The 20,144-nt window shown below is 39.1% G+C and overlaps 1 protein-coding gene across 13 annotated transcripts in view; it reads right to left on the bottom strand.

Annotated features, from left to right (window-relative positions):
• Nucleotides 1–6,791, bottom strand: part of EPB41L2 (erythrocyte membrane protein band 4.1 like 2) — a gene marked incomplete at both ends in the record, with an annotated part of 91,482 nt that extends 84,691 nt beyond the window's left edge. For 12 of the 13 annotated variants that reach the window (XM_080699754.1, XM_080699753.1, XM_080699752.1 and 9 more), the window contains 2 exons: nt 4,787–4,999; nt 6,324–6,791. In XM_080699754.1, coding sequence (XP_080555880.1) covers nt 4,787–4,999; nt 6,324–6,791 — 681 coding nt within the window. The remainder of the gene's footprint in view (nt 1–4,786; nt 5,000–6,323) is intronic. The other variant, XM_080699761.1, reaches the window with a different exon arrangement.
• Between the last annotated feature and the right edge of the window lie 13,353 nt (nt 6,792–20,144).

The raw sequence follows: 20,144 nt of genomic DNA on the forward strand, positions 1-20,144 counted from the left end.
CTTTCCCCTCAAAGGCCATCAGGCCATGAGAGACTGAAAGGCGAATTCTACCAGATGTCCAAAGAGAAAATTCAATTGATTCAAGCTTTTCCAGAAAATGGTAAGAAGGAAGAAACTTCATGAGAACAGTACACAGCCCAGTTAAAAAAATCTGATGAAGACAATTTTATAAAAGGAAGTTAAAGGTGATAAATGCAAGAATACTAAATTAAAAAAATGAGCCGGGCGTGGTGGCGCACACTTGTAATCCCCGCGCTTGGAAGGCAGAGACAGGAGAATCGCGTTGTTCGAAGCCAGTCTCTCTCTGGCTTAGAGACCCTGTTTCCAAATAAAAAAAAGTATAAAACAGGTCTGGGAGTGTAGCCCGGAGGTAGAAGGGTCTCCAGGAAACCCAGTACCACCACCAAAAAAAAAAAAAAACCATAATGAATACAGAATCATCTTGATCAAGTGACGTTTACATTAAAAATTCAGATTGCTTAACTTTAGAAAATATACATGTAAGCCAGGCGTGGTGGCGCACGCTTGTAATCCCAGCATTCGAGAGGCTGAGACAGGAGGATCGTGGTTCGCAGACAGCCTCAGCTACTTAGTGAGGCCCTCTGCAACTCAGTGAGACCTGATTTCAAAATAAAGAATAAAAAAAATAGGACAAGGGGTATAGCTCGGAGGTCGAATGCCCCTGGGTTCCATCCCCAGACCCGAAAAAAAAAAAAAAAAAAAAGAAAAGAAAAAAGAAAATACTAATGTAGCCGGATGTGGTGCACACTTGTAATCCCAGCATTTGGGAGGCTGAGACAGGAGGATCGCAATACGCGGACAGCCTCAGCTACTTAGTGAGGCTCTTTGCAGCTCAGTGAGACCTTGTTTTTCAAAATAAAGAATAAAAAATAAAAACTGGGGGTGTAGCTCAAAAGTAGAATGTCCCTGGATTCCATCCTCAGTGCCACAAAAAAAAAAGAAAATATAGTGTAAATAATATTAACAGGCTAAAAACATGTGAACCCCTCAGTTAATGCAGAATACACAATAAAATTCACCATCTATTGACCATCAAGTGTTAGAAACTGGGAAAAGAAAGTCTTTAATCTGAGAATACTTATTTTTAGAAATGCTAGAGCACTTCTCAAAACTAAATAAAGCTTGTGAAAAGATGCTCCATCTCATCTTTTGTAAACTACATCCCTGTTTTTGTTTTCAATGACGAACCATCCTCTTCCTGAGAAGGGTTCACACTAGCCTGTGGTATTATTTATTATTAGGCTTGACCATGTGACATGCCTGGCAATGGAATGTTAAGTTCTAGTGAAAATACACATGAAGCAGAGACGCAAGGGCTCAGCTTTGATTTGCCATGTTGTCTTTTTCCTCTACTGTGAGACAATGTCCTCGCCAAGAGGTTACTCCTTCAGTCTGGGCCCAAAAGTAAAGATGACATGACACTGAGCCACCACCTACCAAATACAAACACAAGCAATAAATACACCGCAGTTATCTTAAGAAGACTCAGAGGCTGCTGGTTGCTGTCACATAACCTAGTGAGAGCCGGCAGTGATCAAAAAATGCAAATTAAAATATTAAGGCGCTATTTTACACAGATATGACTGGTCAGATTTATTAAGTCTCATAATAAGAAGTGCTGATGGCAAGGTAGTAAAGTCAAACTTAGTTGCTGTTGCTGGTTGGGAAGTACATTGGCGTGGTCATTTTGGCGGTATCTGGGAAAACTGAAAAAGCATTTCAACCTAGCAAGCCCACCAATGGGTGCCCACCCCGAAGAATCTCTTACACACATAAACAAGACAACATGGACTATTGAGTGCACAGAAGAACTATTTTTATTATATGTAAAGTATGCCTCAGTAGAGGAATGGATATACTGATCCAGTCATTCAACGGAATACTATGCAGTAGTTAAAATGAATAAGGTATATTTACACTCATAAAGAGCAAAGAAGAAAACATAGAAATGAGACTTAGCAATGTCCAAAACTGTTAAAAAACAAAAAAGATTTAAAACGTGGCAAAATGGTAATATCTGACTGGAACTTTTATGATGTGTATACAACCCTTTCTACTACTTTTTTTTTTTTTTTTTTGCGGGTCTGGGGATGGAATCCAGAGGCATTCGACCTCCGAGCTACTACACCCCCTGCCCTATTTTTTATTCTTTATTTTGAAACCGGGTCTCACTGAGTTGCAGAGCCTCACTAAGTAGCTGAGGCTGTCCGCGAACCACGATCCTCCTGTCTCAGCCTCCCGAATGCTGAGATTACAAGCGTGTGCCACCACGCCCGGCTCTCTACTACTTTTTGAGGTTTTAAATATCTCATGACTTTTTAAAAAAGAGAATAAAACAGATTTAAAACATGTTACAGTGGTTAATCTTATAACTTAGTGATATAAAGCACTCTAGAAATAAAAAGAGCTTTCTAGATCATCTGAGCATCCTATATTTTGCAGATTTAAAAAATAGTAATGCTAACAATAAACGAAAGCCCAGAGGTTGAGAAAACGACTTAAGGTCACACAATAAGCCATCAAGTTGGTTCTGAAAATCTAACTTCTAAGATTGAGAGAACAGGAGACATCTGGCCAAATACACTGGAAGGGACAAAAATTCAGAAAATACTTCGAATATTGTCCTTACTGTCCTCACTGTGCCCCTAAAACAGTGTCTCTCTGTGGTGCCTCATACCCACCGTCTTCTCTCCCTCTCCAGGAGAAAAAGAGAGTCTTGAGAAAGGACAGAGGAGAGTGTTAGGAAGGGAGGAAGAAGAAAAGAAAGCTGTAAGGATTGCTACGGTCTGAATATGTTCCCCGCACAATGCACACGGAAACCTAGTCCCTATTTCTGTGGCGTTGGGAGGTGGGTGGGGCAGGGCTGTGTGTGTGTGTGTGTGTGTGTGTGTGTGTGTGTGTGTGTACACACCGGCCCCTTCCCACGTGAGTAAGTCATGGGGGCTCCACCTCATGGATAGGGTTAGGCTGAGGGAGCTGCCCGTCCCCTCTGCCGTGCGTGGACACAAAATTCACCCCTCCACTCTGCACCAACTAAAGACACAGCCAAAGGTGCCATCTTGGAAGCAGAAGGCAGTTCTTCACTAGACACAGACCTGCTGTCCACTAGATTTTAGACCTTGCAGCCTTCAGAACTGTGAGCAAGTCTTTTCTATAAAAAACTACCTGGTCTACAATACTGTGTTATAGCAGCAAGAATTGAATAAGGATTTCTTTTAACCCTTCCTTGCTTTTTTTTTTTTTTTTTAATCAAGCTAAAGGGGCATTCTACCTCTGAGCTCCACTCCCAGCTTTTTTATTTTTCATTTTGAAAAAGGGCCTCGCAAGTTGGGAAGTTTGGCCTCAAATCTGGGATTCTCCTGTCAAAGCCTCCCAAGTACTAGAATTACAGGCATGTGCCAACCACACCTGGTCCTTCACTACCTTTCTTTTTTAAACAATTAAAATATCAGAACAATTAGACATAAAATGAATAAAATAAAGTTCTAGGTGGTTAATACAAAGGCAAGGCTGTTAATCATTTATCTTTGTACCCTCAACACCTTGCAATAAAATACACATTCAAGCATATAATAAACTATTGTCTAACTAAATAAACATGGCTTTACACTCTGAATACTGTCACTGTTCTTAAGGCTTGATTTCTGTTTTAAATAAGAATGAAAGGAATTAGGGAGAATTTTTTTTAATATGGAATAGAAAACAAAAGACTAGCTCTTATTTGTGGGGTGTGTGTGTGTGTGTGTGTGTGTGTGCGCGCGCGCGTGTGCATGTATGTTAGAGACTGAACCCAGGGTTGCTCTACCTAAGACATATACCCCAAAATACATTTTATTTTGAAACAGGATTTCCATAAATTGCTGAGACTGGTCTTGAACCTTTAATGCTTTTGTCTCAATCCCCCCAAGTACTGGGATTACAGGTGTGCGTCATGGTGCCAGAGTCATATTTTAAATGAGCAGGACTGGTTCCACATGCAGCAGACAGAACTGTACACTTCTGTGGTCGGGTTCATGCGCTCCACAGTCTAGCGGCCAAGGCTGAAGTCTAGCTCCACTACCAACTAGCTATGAAACTCCGGCCAAGTTATTTAATCTCTCTCTCTGGGCTTTATTTTCTCCATGTAACACTGGGAATGCCAATAATAAGTATCTTATTAAATTAGATAGCTGATTCAAAGCACTTTACAGAATTCAGTAAACACTTAGTATGCGGCAGGTAAATACAGTATTTTAATTATGAAAAGTAAATTCTCTGACAAAATAATAAGGTGCTGAGTACTTTATACACTGACTTCTGTTACTATCAGTGGTTATGAATTATCTGTTTTGCAAATCATTGGAGTTTTTAACTAAATATAAGCTGAATATTTGATCATTCTCTTTCTCAATTACTGATAAAGTTTAAAACTGAAAATTCATTATTCTGAAAGACTGACCTAAAACTACCATTTCTCCTTAAGATATCTTATAGGCACAGGTCATATTCACCACATCTAATGTCTACTCAGAACAGACACAAATGATAAGTACACATGGCCAGAGAGTGTACCCTGGCAAAATATCATCATTGCTTATCCTAGGGGTCAAGAAATACCGTTTGTACTGGAAATGATGGCCTTCCTCTATGTTGTTTTTTAAATGTAAAATTGAAATAAACTGGTAAAATGTAAAACATATATGCACTGTGCCAAGACACAAGCAAGTGCAGGCTGCAGTTCCATCCCTCGTCTCGGGAAGGCTCGCCACCCAGCTCCCTGTCTCACCTCCAGGTCGCAGCTATATTCGGTGCCATCGAGGAGGGTCACTTTACACTGGACACTTTTGGTCTTCTTCGTGGCTTTCTGAGAGGCCTTCTCTGCTTTCAGTTCATTGGTCTGCACTTCCTTGGTCTCCCTTTTGGCTGCTTCCCCTTCTGATTTCTCTTCCTGTATTTCCTTAGTCTGCTCTTCTTTCTCCTTCCTTACTTCTTCAGCAGCCTGTCCAGGAAATAATAATAATAACAATAATAATAATAATAATGTTAAGGTTAACCGATTTGCAGAAGGCAATATGTTCAAAGAGAAGTCTTTTTTGTTCTGCTATGTTGCTCAGGCTGGCCTCAAGCTTCTGCACTCAAGCAAGCCTCTTGCTTCAGCCTCCCAAGTTGCTGGGATTATAGCCAAACACCCCATGCTGCACTTCAAAGCAAAACCTTAGTAACTGTTGGGATCCTTGAATGAATGTATCACTATCAATCTCATTATGATGTATAATTTCAATGCACTAATAAAAACTGTTATTATAACAATTGATTGTTATTATAACTAATATAAGCCTAAGGCTTTAAGACTTGAAAATTATCCTAGAAAAGATAATTCCCTGTATACTCCCTTCTATCAATATTTTCATTTTACCAAGTTGGCCATCTGAGCATTAAATGAATAAAAGAAACTATCTTTTATTCATTTAAAAATCACTAAAATAATAAATTTCCAGTGAAAATCCTATACAATGGCAAAACCTAGGCTTCATTAGGCAATCAAAACACACATGACAATCTACTACTAACTACCTACTGACTACTTAAATAAGGCATATAAGGGCATTCTGAGCCAGGCATAACGGTGTATACCTGTAATCCTAGTACTTGGAAGGCTGAGACGGGAGGATCACAGGTTCGAGACCAGCCTCAGCAATTTAGCAAAAACCCTGTTTCAAAATAAAAAATAAAATCAGGTTGGAGGTGTAGCTCAGAGGTAGAATGTTTCTGGGTTAAGCCCCAACTACCACACACACACACACACATACAAAAAAGGCATTCTGTTTTTTAAAAAGAGTACTTAAGGGTATCTACTTAAAGTAACCTTAATCCATAGGAACTTTTTAATACCTTGCACATATAGAGTTTTTTGTTGTTTTGGGTTTGGGTTTGTTTTTTTGGGGGGTGGGGGGTGGTACTGGGGACTGAACCCAGGGGCATTCTACCTCTGAGTTCCACTCCCAGCCCTATTTTCATTCTTTTATTTGAAACAGGGTTTCACGAAGTTGCAGAGGGCCTCACAAGTACCTGAGGCTGGCCACAAACCTGAGATCCTCCTGTCTCAGCCTCCCATGTACTGAGATTACAAGCCTATGCTACCACACCCAGCTTTATTTTGGAAATTTTATAAAAAGGAATGATAGGAGAAGGCTGAGATGACCCAATCCAAGCAAATGCGTGAAGGCAAAGCAGGATCTCAATACAAGAAGCCCAGAGATGATCTAGAACACACAGACGCTCTTAAGTGGCTGTGTTCTCATTCCCACTCACTCTCCAACTACCTGCGTCTCGGCGCTGCTCACGGAAGGCTTCACTTCCTTGACCTCCACCTGGACCTCCTGGAGTTTCCTCTGGGCCGTCTCTTCAGCATCCCCCTTGGCCTGTCTCTCCTCTTCCAGACGGGAATCCTCTTTCTCTAACATCTGCTCTTCCACAACCACTGGGGCGGGCTCTTTTTTATCTCCTCCATCTTTGGCCACTACTAAGTTGTAGGACTTCTGTTTCTTAAGCCATGGAGGTATGAATCGAGAAATGCCCCGGCTCTCAGATGGCTCCTTCTCTCTCTTGTGGCGGCGTGGGCTGCTTTGGCTTTCGGCTGTAGGGGACGGCTGGGCACCTTTTCCCTCTGGGTTAGGTGACTGATTCCGCTGATTTTCTGCTCCTTCTTTAGCCTTCTCCTTGGCTGCATCTGCTCCCAACTGATCAGAGTCCTTCTGCACTTCAGACGCGGGGCCAACCTCAGTAGTCATGGTCACAGTTTATACTATAACAAAACAAAAGTCAAAAAATTGTTTTTCACAAACTCTCCCCAATTAGATCTGGCAGTGAGGGGAAGGGAGGGGAATGGTAGGGTAGCAAGAGGAATGGCAGAGACGAAAGAAAAAAGTACACGTTGAGAAAGAAGGCTCATAAGCAGAAGAAAAAATGGAGACTGCCCTCTAACTATTAGAATTCTCTATCGGAATCATAGAACCACATCACAATGGTACTAACTTATTCTGTATGGGTGGAATTTAAAGTGACCAAGACTCAAGAAGAATTACTTTTATTTGGTTTCACCTAGTTATAAAACATAAGTGACTCAAAAAATAGAGTTTTTTAAGGAAAATTACTCTTGTGTATTAGAAGCATTTATTAGTCTATAATGTGAAAATGCTGCCGACAATATTAAAAGTAGTGAGACATATTTCACTGCCATTTCACACTTTAAAACCAAAATCTACAAAAATGCCATGTATTATAAAAACAAGTTTTAAATGTTGAAGGCTTAATAGCAAGAAAATTGAATCTGAAACAAAAATGTATGGCTTTATATTCAATATTAAATTCTACAATTCACAATCACTATTCCAATGCAAAAGTTAGCCTTCTAGAAAAGGTATTCAAAGATAATCAAAACCCTAAACCATCCTACTCAATCTTAAACACATTCTTTTGTATGTATACAATTGTAAGAAAATCATCTAAAGGCCCTCATCAAAACCAAATGAAAATATGGGGTAAAAACATTTAATGATTGATCCTATCACAAATAATAAAAACAAACTTTATGCTAAATCTAAAAATAACTGGTTGTCTTAAAGTTTATGCAAGCAAAGAGAAACTTTTCAAGTGTAGCAGTACCACTGATAAAAAAGAGAGCAGGCAGGGCCCATCGGGATGGCAGGTCCCACACTGGGTCTTTCCTCTCTTGCTCATAATGTCCTGGCACTCTGGCCAATAGGTAATGTTGCCACCATCCTTGAAAGTGGCACATATTTGAATAGGTTTTTTAAAAAAAACTAACTAAAACACATTTACTTTAAAGTAGATTATAATATAATTCACTTACAATAAAATTATCCCATTTAAGGTACATAATTAGTAGGTTCGAGTATTTTTACAAGATTGTACAACCATCCCCACTAATTCCAAAACATTTCTAGCATTCAAAAAAGAAATTCCACGCCCTTTAGTAGTTCACTCTCAAATCCTTGTTACCCTCACCTCCTAATAACCAATCATCTATTTTCAGTTTATATTGGTTTGCCTATTCTGGATACTTTAAATAAACGTAGCCATGCAACATACATCATTTTCACTTAGCATAATGTTTTCACAGTTCATCAGTGTTGTAGCATGCATCAGTGCTATTGTTTCTGGAGATACTATTTACTTCTGAAAATAATATATCTAACATACGATAATGTTCTATGATCCAGAATAAAGAACTCGTACTACTCAACAATAAAAAGACAAACCCCAATTATAAAAAGGGACAAAGATTTTAAGAAGACATGTCTCCAAAAAAGATATACAAATGGCTACTAATTAAATGACAAAATGTTCAACATCATTAGTCATTAGGGAAGTGTAGTGGAAAACCCCTATAAGGTACTTTACATCCACTAATAGCTATAATCAAAAAGACATATAGTAACAAGTATTGGTGAGAATATGGAAAATCTGGAATTCACAACATTACTGGCGGGACTATAAACTGGTGCAGCCAGTCTGGAAAACAATTTAGCAGATGTCAAAACTTACATACAGACTTACAGACTTACCATATGGCCAACAATGCCATTACTAGCTATGCCCAAGAGAAATGAAAACATCTGTTTGTTTGTACATCAATGCTCATAGCATTATTTACAAAAGGCTACCAACTGATGAACGGATTAAATGTGTCCATACAGAATGCCATTCAGTCACAAAGACGAATGAAGCCACAGTCCATGCTGCTCAGGGACAAGCCTCGATGCCTGGAGGTTCTAAAGGTTATTTTAGAGGCAATGAGAAGTCACAGATGCACTTTAAGCCATGAAGTCCCAAGATTTCAGTTATACAGTTATTCTGAGCAAACTGACACAAGAACATTAAAATAGGCTGAAAATCAAAATCTAGATTATAATATCGTATGAATTAATATTACAATTATAATAGTATATTTTAACTATATTCTTATTACATAATTACATTTTTATTCTATATTTAAGTTTTCCCAGATATTTCACATCTAGGATAATGAAACAAAATGGGTTAAGTAGAGATATGATGTAATCAGATTCTCATTTCAGATAGCTCAGCCTGGCTACACAGTACAGGGTAAGAGAAAAAACTGGAACAGAAAGACATCTAGGAGATTGCTGTAATGGTCCAGGCATGGTTCTGCAGTATGGTAGAATAAGTAGGGTAATGTATAAGAAATCAGTCTCATGGTAAGTGGCTTAGGGTCTAGACTAAATATAGAAAGTTAGAGACAGGAATAGGTCAGGGAAGGTCCGAGCTCATGGAAAACTGGAGGGATGGTAGAACTATCTACCATAATAGGGGCCAACCAAGAAAAGTGGTTCTGGCTAAGACTACTGTAACTCAGCTTTCACTGTTGTCAACTAGAAACAACAGGTGCTAGAGGAGGCTGGATAAGCACTAGAGATATGGCTTGGGCTTGTAGTCATAATGGCAAACAGCTGTAAGTACAGTTGATACTAACATTAACTAGAGAAAAGCCATCACTTCAGATTAGAGGACGTGAAAAGAATCCTTATCACCACAGGCATGTAGAGAATAGGTAGAGGAAAGGAAATGCGAGCCAAAGAAACACAGACCTCGATAGGCATTGCTACCAAAGAGGGGACAGTTAACTATCACACCTGTGTGTCCAATTCTACTTCCCATTCTTATTAGGCTTTTAAAATACAAAATTGTGTCTTTCAATAAGACCTAAAGAAATATAAACCAGCCCAATATTGCACAGAAAACTTTTTCCCTTCTTTAACATGTCAATTTCCATACATCATTTAAGTGAACTGTATTATTTACATTAGTCATAAAAATGACCAAAGATGACTTCTAGCACATATACTATCTAGTTAAATTCTGAGAGCTAAATAAACATCCCAACAAAATAAAAACAAAAATGACAGGCACTTGTCTAAGTTAACCAAGATAAATTGGCAGCTCTATGATTACTCTGGCTGTGAGAAATAATCTGGGGATCAATTTAAAAAAAAAAAAAACCTGATCTTAGGCTAAAATGATTTAGAAGCCATGAAATTTAAAATAGTGAAAGTTTTCACTACTAAAGCATTAATGGGTAGTTGTTTATATTTTAATGATAGGAAGTACTAGTCACCGCCTAATGTGTCATGCATATAATTTCTGTTCCTCAAAACATCTTACAAGGTAGTTGTATCCTTTCTGCAAATAATAGATGGAATATAAGTGACTTATTCAAGAGCACTAAATGGATGCCTGCACAGCTGTGCACACATCTCCTCTATCATTCTTCATAATGCAATATCGATTCCATGATACTTGAGTGACCTGGCAAAGATGCAGGCCAGTTTGTGAAGATGACTACAGAACAGCAAGAATGTACTCTGTAATTTGCTACACACCCTTCCCTCAAAAGAAGGAATTTGCAAAATCAATCATTACAGAGAAAACCATCTTTTGATCACAACTAAAATCATGGGCAGAAATTGAAGACAAAGTGCTAAGAGTAAACTGGAGGACATTATGCTAAGTGAGATAAGTCAGTCACAAAAAATAAGAAATCAGATATTTTCCCTAATATGTGAGAGTTAAGGAGAAATGGATCATAGGAAGAACTCTAGATGAAAAAGGAAATCCCATAGAGGAGCAAACAAGGCAACCTAAAGGAGGAGAAAGGAGGGGGGAAGAGGAAAATCTCTAAAACACACAATGTACTTAAACATATCGAAGTCAACCACTAAGCCGAGCAAGGGAGGGAGGGACAGGGAGGGAATGGGGTGGGAATTGGGTAGGGGTTAAGTCAGTGATGTGTACATGTCTGTACACACAAGTTTTTTACCCCAATATGATGTATGAATATAATGCACCAATAAAAAGAAAAATAAAAATTAAATAAAAGGCAGAAGACCATTATCTAAAAAAAAAAGAACACAAATGAATCACCTGACACCTCGTGTTCACATTTTTAAGCTTTAAGAACCTCAGAGCTGATCAGTATTGCTCATCGAAACCAAGGTTAACAAGATAGAAAACAAAAGAAATAGCTAACTGTACTGTGAATACTCAACAATAGGGTATATATAATTATATATAAAATAAGCATATTCATGTAGGGGGTTATAGGGCCTGAACCCAGGTATGTTCCACCTCTGAGCTACACCCCCCAGCCCTATATATTTTTTATATTGATATAGGGTCTCACTATGTTGCTGAGGCTGTCCTCAAACCTGTGACCCTCCTGTCTCAGCCTCCCAAGTACTGGTATTACAGGCAGACACCACCAAGCCTGAGTAACATATTATTAAAATAGTTTCAAGAGCTCAACAGAGTTTAAAACCAAACACGACCTTCTTGGTTACTATAATGGCTTCTTAAGCAAATTAGCACCATCAAGAAAACACGATTATAGCACATCCATTCACCGTAACTTTTATGCCTAGAACACACAGTATTTCAGATGCTGATAAACCCTTAAACTACCATCCAGGAAAATGGGAACTCCTGCCGTGGAATGCAACAGGCCCAGTAAAATGAAAGCCCCACAAGGGCTGCAATCCTTCTTTTATTTATTGCTATGTTCCCAGCATCTAGAATAGCCAACAATTATTTACTAAATGGGTATTATTAATTATCTAGTCTAAAATCCTCATTTTATCAAGTAGAAGACTGAGACCAAAAAGACTAGGGAAACGTGCCTGAGATAACGAAGTTAAATGGGAAAAGCTGAAAACAGAACTAACATTTCCCAAACTGTAGCAATACTCACTGCACTAATCTTTTAATTACAATTACCCAAATCCACCATTAATTAGTAGAGTTATATAACATACTAAGTAAAGACCTTTCTGCTTCTTCTCATCAGCCAAAAAGAACACTGTTGTGAACAGCCAGCCCATTAGCCAAGATGTGGTTCTGACACAATTACCATGTTGGCATGCTCCATCTCGGCTGATAAAAGTATTTCATTATTGTGGCAGCTCCATGAGAAAAACCATGCATCATTTAACATGCACCCAGGCAGAAAGCCATCATCGACAGAAGGTCAGCACTGCCCTAGGTAAGGACCTGTACTACCGAAAACCATCCTGTACGTTTTTATGTTTAATAGAAGAAGGTAAACTTCAAGGCGGTATCTCTATCACTAGCCTACATTACCTACCATATAATACTATGATGTTTAAAACACTGGCCCTTAATGAAAATACTACAGCAAGCAAAGCAAAACAGACAGATACACAACTCTTAGGGGCGGGGGCTCATGTTAATTCTTTAGGTTTCCCTAAAACCCAGAGAGACTCTGGGCTATTCTACATGCTGTCCCAGTTACTACAACCCCTGAGCAAGAAGCAGGACAGTATGACTGCCGCCTGAAAGTCTCCGTCCTCTGCTGAGATGATGAGCAATATGAGGTCTTTGATTTCTCCCAAAAGAATTCAATTTATTAAAGACCTAAAACATATAAAATGGAAAAGTATCCATCTCTAAACTTCTAAGAGCAATGAATGATAAGAAACTATTACTTGAACACTGAGAATGAAAAAATATAAATGTACAACAAATAATTATAAACTTAAATAATACTGACTGGATTTGGTGGCACGCACCTGCAATCCCAACACATAGAAGGCTAAGACAGGAGCATCTAAAGTTTGAGGCCAACCTCAGCAACTTAGGAAGACCCTAAGCTACTTAGTGAGGTCCTGTTTCAAAATGAAAGGTAAAATAGGGCTAAAGTTTTAGCTCAAAGGTAGAATCTCCCTGGGGTCAAGCCTCAGTACTAAAACAAAACAAAACAAAAATAACAATATTGGCGATGAGTGGATGGAACCCAGGGGTATTTGACCTCCAAGCTACACCCTCTGCCCTATTTTTTATTCTTTATTTTGAAACAGGGTTTCACTAAGTTGTGGAGGGCCTCACTTAAGTAGCTGAGGCTGGCCACGAACCCCAATCATCCAGTCTCGGCTTCCCAAATGCTGGGATACAAGTGTGTGCCACCACGCCTAGCCGAGTGGACAGTTCTATCAGTCATTTTCTAGATCTGTAAAACACTAGTTTTCATTTGCTACTGTTGTGGCTGGGTACAGCATCTTGGGTGTGTAGAGCACCTTGCAGCTGATACCCACAGCCACCTGCTTTAATTAATCTTCCCAAATAGCCTACAGCCCAAGGGAGGATTCCTCTAACTCCCAACTATCTTCCATTAAAGCATCAAAAGTGAGAAAAACAAACACAGCAACCCAGATACAGGACTGATTCAGCAGCTACCTAAAATACTTGGAAAATACGGGAATAATATCTATCCAATATATCCAACATTTGAAAGGAGGAGAGGTGGAAAAAGGTGTGTGGAGAGTGGGAAAGGGAGGAAAAGAAATACGGAGAGAGAGAAGGCATAACAAAAACAGGCAGACAACATGGACTGCAGGGGCAAGGGGTGCAGCTCAGTGCTGGTGTTATGTGCTTAGCATGCATGGAGCCCTGGCTTAATCCCTAATACCAAATAGTAATAGTAATAGTAATAATAATAATAATAATAATAATAATGAAGGAAGTCCTTTCCCTTTTTGCTTCATTTTTCTTTTTTGACGATCTAAAAAATGCTGCAGCTCTATTCAAATACATACTAATACATTCCAAAGACACTATTTGTTAATTTCTATTATCTGTATGGTGAGAATAAACAAGAGTTATTTTTAAAATAATCCACTGGTACCCACCAATAATCTGTCTACTCTAATTGTAACAAACTACACTATGCTTGTTTAAAGGGAGATAAAGGTCCTCTATGAAGAACTGTTTAGAAAGATGTAAACTGACATCTGGTTTAACTTAAGTACACACATTCAAAAGATATAAACTGCAACCATTTGCTAGTTCAAGTCTAGGCAGGCTCAGGTTTCATTCAGAGAATGGACTTCCTCTGCCCTTTCTCCTTTTCAACAGAATCCAAATTTCTCTGGGCTTTGCTCCCTCTCCCACATGTGTATGGCAGGAGCTGGCTCAAGGATGGGCCAGGGGAGGTTCTGTTGGGCCAGGGCACCCATGTTGTCCCCCTCCCCTTGTCATCACAACATGCAGCCAAGTCTGGCTGGAGCTGGGAAAGAATCTCTCCCTCTAAGACTCACAAGGAAGTGGAAACTCCTTTGCTGCCTCAGAACGTGGTAGATAAAACTCCTGGACACACGGCTACTATCTTGAATCCACTAAGGGATAAAGCCCGAGGACACATGGACACAACAGGGCACTGGAAAGGGTTTCAGAGAATAGCCCAGCCCCTGATCTTGCCACCCCGTGTGGTCCTAGGTCAATGGGAGACAACATACCTCCGGGGCCAGAAGCGGTGAGCTACAGGTTCCAGTTACTTGGAGCCAAAAGTTTAATAGCTTCTGCATACTCTGAAGAAAGCATTAGAAAATAAGCCTTCTTCACCCCACGCAGAAATAATAAAAATGCAAATGATAATAACCGTAAGAGATTGGGCATACATATTAGATCCCAGAGAATTATTACTCCCGCAGACTTTTATGACTTATATACCTCAGGGCTGTGGTTGTTAAAATTTTCCATTTTTCCAGATGCTCAATTTTAAAACCCTAATAACAGAACCAATATTAATGAGATGAACCAAATCAATTCTTTAACAATTCTACATATGAATGAAACAAATCTTACAGACCCAAGTGATAAGATTCTCCTAGTACATGAAAATTAGGGCATAATTTTCAATGATGTCCAATTCCAATAATGATCAAGATAATTGCTGACAATCTTATTGCTGAAAAAAGAGCCCCTGCCGGTCTCCTTAAGGATTAAGAGAGAGAGAGATCTGTGCCAGGGGAAGCCCTCTCCACAGCACCTGGGGCCCATCCAGAAGCAGATGCCCTCTCCTAACGTGAGAGCTGCGAGACAGGGCTGTGCATGAATCGTGAGGCATCCCGAGGCCGGCGTCATTACCCTCTGTCACACTGTGCATCACTGCCGCGGTACCAGCCCGCTGGGCAATCTGAAAGGCCATACTAGCGGAGCCGGTGGAGACGTCCAGAACCCTGCTGGCTCCACAGCACTCAGTTATGCGCGCTGAGCTGAGTGCTCGGAAATACTGGTAAACTGCGTTTGCTCAAATTCCTTCTTCTCAGGTTGAATTCCAATTTTGCTGAGCTGGGGCTACATTCTTTCTGTGAGAAGCTGTCTAAATTTGTATAAAACAGCATGGTGGTTCGGAGATCAAGTGAAATCAACAGAACGAGATTAGAACTCCTGCTGTGTCTTTACCACACAACCAAGGAGAAGGTATGGAGCCTTGCCGAGTATGTTTCCCCGTGAAGTGAAACAGGGATAGATTATGTAGTCGCTGGGTGGCTCTAAGGATTAAATTAGATGCTATAACATGGCTGGCACATAATAAATTTACATATCATGGGACACTATCATCAAATGGGAATTTCTGTGAAAAACTACATTCGTTCATTTACTAAAAATAATAGTAATAACACGATAGAAATAATAATACCAACCATTTTTAGCACTAAAGTCTACATGCAGCAATTTCATTAATTAAATTATTTTAAATTAAAGTATTTTCATAATACTTTAAGGTAGGAACTAAAATGATTCCCAAACTACAGAAGAAGCATGTAGAAAGAGGATACACAGCCTGTATAAACCCACACAACCAATAAATAAAGAACCAGGATTCAAACCCAAAATGTCAACTCCAAAGAACGTATGCAGCCACAAAATGACTTCCCTATTGTAGAACCAGCACGTAGCACGATGCTGGATCATGAACAATTTATTAAAAACACAAAATCAGTAAATTGTTACTACCATTTGAGGATTTATGATCATTATGACATGTTTTGAGTTCCCCCCAACCCTAAGTTTTATTAACAATCGGGATATGGGTTGGATTGGTAACCTACCCACTTTTTTTACACTTGATCTTAGCCAAAAGGCCAAGAAGCAATTACCCACTTTTTAAAACAAATGTTTATGAATGCTTTCCAAGCACATACTCCAGACATCAGTAATAAAGATGTAAACCCTGCTCTCGTTTGAGTGGAAGACAGAGCCAGACCACCATTAATATGCAGTCAAACAACCTGTCACTGACTCATAAATTTCAGAAATTTAGATTCAGAAATTACTAACTTGAAAAGCAGCCACAGTTTTCTTAAAATCTATCACTGTCAACTCTTCAGGGAATCACACAATGTTCCTAATGGACATGTTGTTTGAACAGGCATAAAATACAAATAGGAATTGTGCTTTTGAAAGAGTATTAGTTTTCATTTTATATTTTTATTCTTTATTTTGAAACAGGGTCTCAGTTGTGGGGAGTGGGCCTTCACTGAGTAGCCAAAGCTGGCTTCGAACCTACAAACCTCCTGTCTCAGTCTCCCAAGGACTGAGATTAAAAGTGTGCGCCACCATGCCCGGCTAGCTAGACTGCTTTAAGAAAGTCCAAAACAGAAAAAAAAAAAAAAAAGTGGCAAAAGGATTAGCATATTGTCAATAGGAAAGAAATACAAGGAACACAGAAACATGAAAAGATGGCCACTGCAGTCAGAGTAAAGGAAATTAAGGTAAATATTCAGAACAGAAACATCTACAAGTTTAATCACTAAGCCAAACTATCCTTATCCAGCTGCTCCTCAAAGGGTATACTGGTAGAGAGCCCATAGAAGTCAATTTACTAAAAGCTATCTAAATATCAAATATGTATATACTTTAATAATCCAGCTTGAGGAAATGAATCCTATAGCTATATCTGCAAATATGTAAAATAATGATATACAAGAAAATTTTCAACAACACCGTTTAACAGCAAAGGACCAACTTCGGCCAGTAAGGGCCATTATACCACAGTCATACATTAGAATAGCTTTATAGAGGAAAAAAATGAGGAAAGTTTTTATTGCAGTAATAGAAATAAAGCCAAGATACACTAGAAAGTACAAAAAGTCAAAGTAGTACGTATGCTAGGCTCCCATTTAGGTTGAAAGCAAAGTAAGTGGTAGGTATAAGCTTGTGAACACATACATATTTGCCCACATATATGTGTAAAGAAACTAGGGGAGAACATAGAAGAGTTAAACGCTGACTATGGGACAGGTTGGGCACTGGGTAGTTGAGGTACATATATGGGAGTCAATTTTCATAAACTGAACTGTTTAAATACTGCATTAGGGGAAGACTACATATGCATTAAGCGAAACTAGTTTGAAGGGCCTGCTTCCTTGGAGACAATGCAAATGCCACAAATGACCATCACGGTAACAGTGCCACCTTGATCTCTCAGACAGCTCGAGTCAAACAAATGAACAGTAAGATCACACATACCTTCCAATCTACACCAGCACAGTGGTGGCATAACGATGGCCCCCAAATAAAAGTAATTTCCTGGCATATGAAGTTTACGACTGTCTCTACAGCCAGGGGTGGCATATACCTGTAGTCCTAGTACTTGGAGGCTGAGACAGGAGGATTGAAGGTTCAAGGCCAGTCTCAGCAACTTAGCAAGATCCTTTTTCAAAATAAAAAATAAAATAGAGCTGGGGGTTTGGCTCAGAGGTAGAATGCCTGGGATTCAATCCCCAGTACCACAAAAAAAAAAAAAGAAAAGAAAAAAAAAGAAAAGAAAAAAACAACTACTGTCTACATCTTCAGAGAAACTGATTGCTGCCAACCTCCTACAACCCAACCTCCTGAACCCACACAGATTGCTTTCTTAAGTAGCATAAGCTCAACACCTAGGCTTTTAGAGTAGCATTATGCTTTAAGAAGTATTATTGCCGGGTGTGGTGGTGCACGCTTGTAATCCCTGCGCTTGGGAGGCTGAGACAGGAGGATCGCACGGGTTTGAAGCCAGCCTCAGCTACTTAGTCAGGCTCTCAGCAACTTAGTGAGACCCTATTTCCAAATTAAAAAAAAAATATATATATATATATATATATATGATGTCTGGGAGTATAGCCCGGAGGTAGAAAGCCTCTGGGTTTTATCCCTAGTACCACCAAAAAAAAGTCTTATCAATTACTCCTTTGAAAAAAATAGAGTTCCTAAAAAAAACTACTTATTTTATTATTACTACGTTATTTATCCTTTTAGCCTCAGTGTAGAGCTGGGAAAATATAAAGGTGTTTTTATTTCACAATAATATCGGTGCATATGCAGGTAGGCCAAAAAGATTGTTCTAACTGCTGAAGGAATGGGAGCACAACCCTTGAAAACATAGTTCTCTGAAAGCTGAGGGAGGATAAAATGGAACAGGAAGATTCTTTAAAAAGTGTAAGCGGGTCACACATAAACACCCCTATTCCTTTCGGCGCCTTCCTAGGGAAACGCAGGAACAAATTGGCCTGACAAGCACAAGAATGCCATCATGTTTCCTGTCCACACCTCTTCCCTGACCCACATCTGGTTCATGCCTCCATGAAGAGAACATTTTTTTTAGATGAATAACTACGTGTTCCAAGTGAGATGTCATGCATCCGGTGGCTTCTCGGTAAATACTTTTTGCGATGTTCTCGGTATCCGGGGAGTATTTGTTTGGACCAACGATAGAAAATGAAAAATACATTAATGAGCTATTTCTTCCAGTATCATAACCAGGCCCAAACAGTGCAGACATCTCCTGCGATCCTAACACAGACTGGGGAATGTACATTGTCCGAGCTCATCCCCAGCTATCCTATGCATCACAAAACTCATACCCACTTGGTACAAAGTAGTAATCTACAACCAGTCTAATACCATTTCTGTGTAAATAGACTCAATTATTTAGCCACAAAATAACAGCGCTGGTTCAGGAGGCTCTTCTCAAATAAGCTAACGACAAATCCACCAAGGTTAACTGCTGGGATAAATGCAAGGCTGCAGACGCTGCATTTTAATAGGTCATAAGACAAAGCTTGTCAAAGTCGATCAACTCTCCACCCTATGACAAGTCTACCACGCTGAAGCCGGCCCTGAGCTCATACTTTCAAATCCTCTTCTCTATAAGCTTTGGAATGCTGCAGTGGACAGACACAAATATCTAAACCGTATAAAATAACATAATTCAGTTTTAAATTTGTGATTGCTTCTGCCATTTTAACTATGTAAAGTACTACTAAATAGAGTGCAGGGTTTAAAAAATAAGACTGCAAACAGGAAGATTGTTCTAAAAACTTTGATTACAAATTAGAAGATTTTTTTCTGGTTCAGGTAAACACAGAAAAGTGTTGACTACAGTCCACTGGTGAATCAGAAGGGGAAAGTGCCATAAAGCATTAGAATTATGTGCTTTACAAGCCTGGTATGATCAGAGCAACTTTCCCCAGGCGGGGAAAAAATGTAAGTACTATGAAATTACAGACATGCCATTTGGAATAACAAAAAGAAAAGCCTCTCTTTAAAAAAAAAAAAAAGAAAAAAATAATCCTACTCAAGCACAATAATTTAGTTCCAAACTACTTAGTGGAACTTCAAATAACCACTGCTAGATGGTAGTAGCTACAATGCATTTTTATTTCTTTTAAATGTTTCCTAGGAGGTGTGAGTCTCCAGGTTTAACGCTGGCAGAAGTGATTTGGTACGTGATCCTGCTAGAAAAAAATGCCAAGCATCAACCTTCACAGCACACCAGAAAATCCAAGCAAAACTACTGCCAAGGTTTAAGCTTTACCTTTCTAGCAACTTGCTTCATGATCCTGTTATGATGCCAAACACGAAGTTACCAATACGGTACAAGAGCAATACAAAAAAGGCGGAAAGAGACTCACAGATCATCAGCATCAGCCCACTGATATCATTTATTCATTCCCCATACCAAAGCTGCCAATTATTTAAAGAGACAATTCTTTGTTGGAACAACAAATAGAGACATTTAAACATCTCAGACCAACATGTGCCACCCCATACCATAATTACTTTAGCAGTATTCCTTGCAGTGTCAACAATAAAGAATTACAGAAATCACCTGCTAATTACAGTAGTAGTGTTTTCAATTTTGTTAGGTATTAAAATAGCGCTGAAACGGGCTTTTTTTTTTTTTTGAAGAAAGATTATTCAACGGTATATAAATAAAAAGCATGAAGTTTTTTTTTTCTAAATCTGGATGTTGGAATCTGGAAGGC

This window comes from Muscardinus avellanarius, assembly GCF_963383645.1.
Source record: "Muscardinus avellanarius genome assembly, chromosome: 8".
In the NCBI taxonomy this organism is placed as follows: Eukaryota; Metazoa; Chordata; class Mammalia; order Rodentia; family Gliridae; genus Muscardinus; species Muscardinus avellanarius.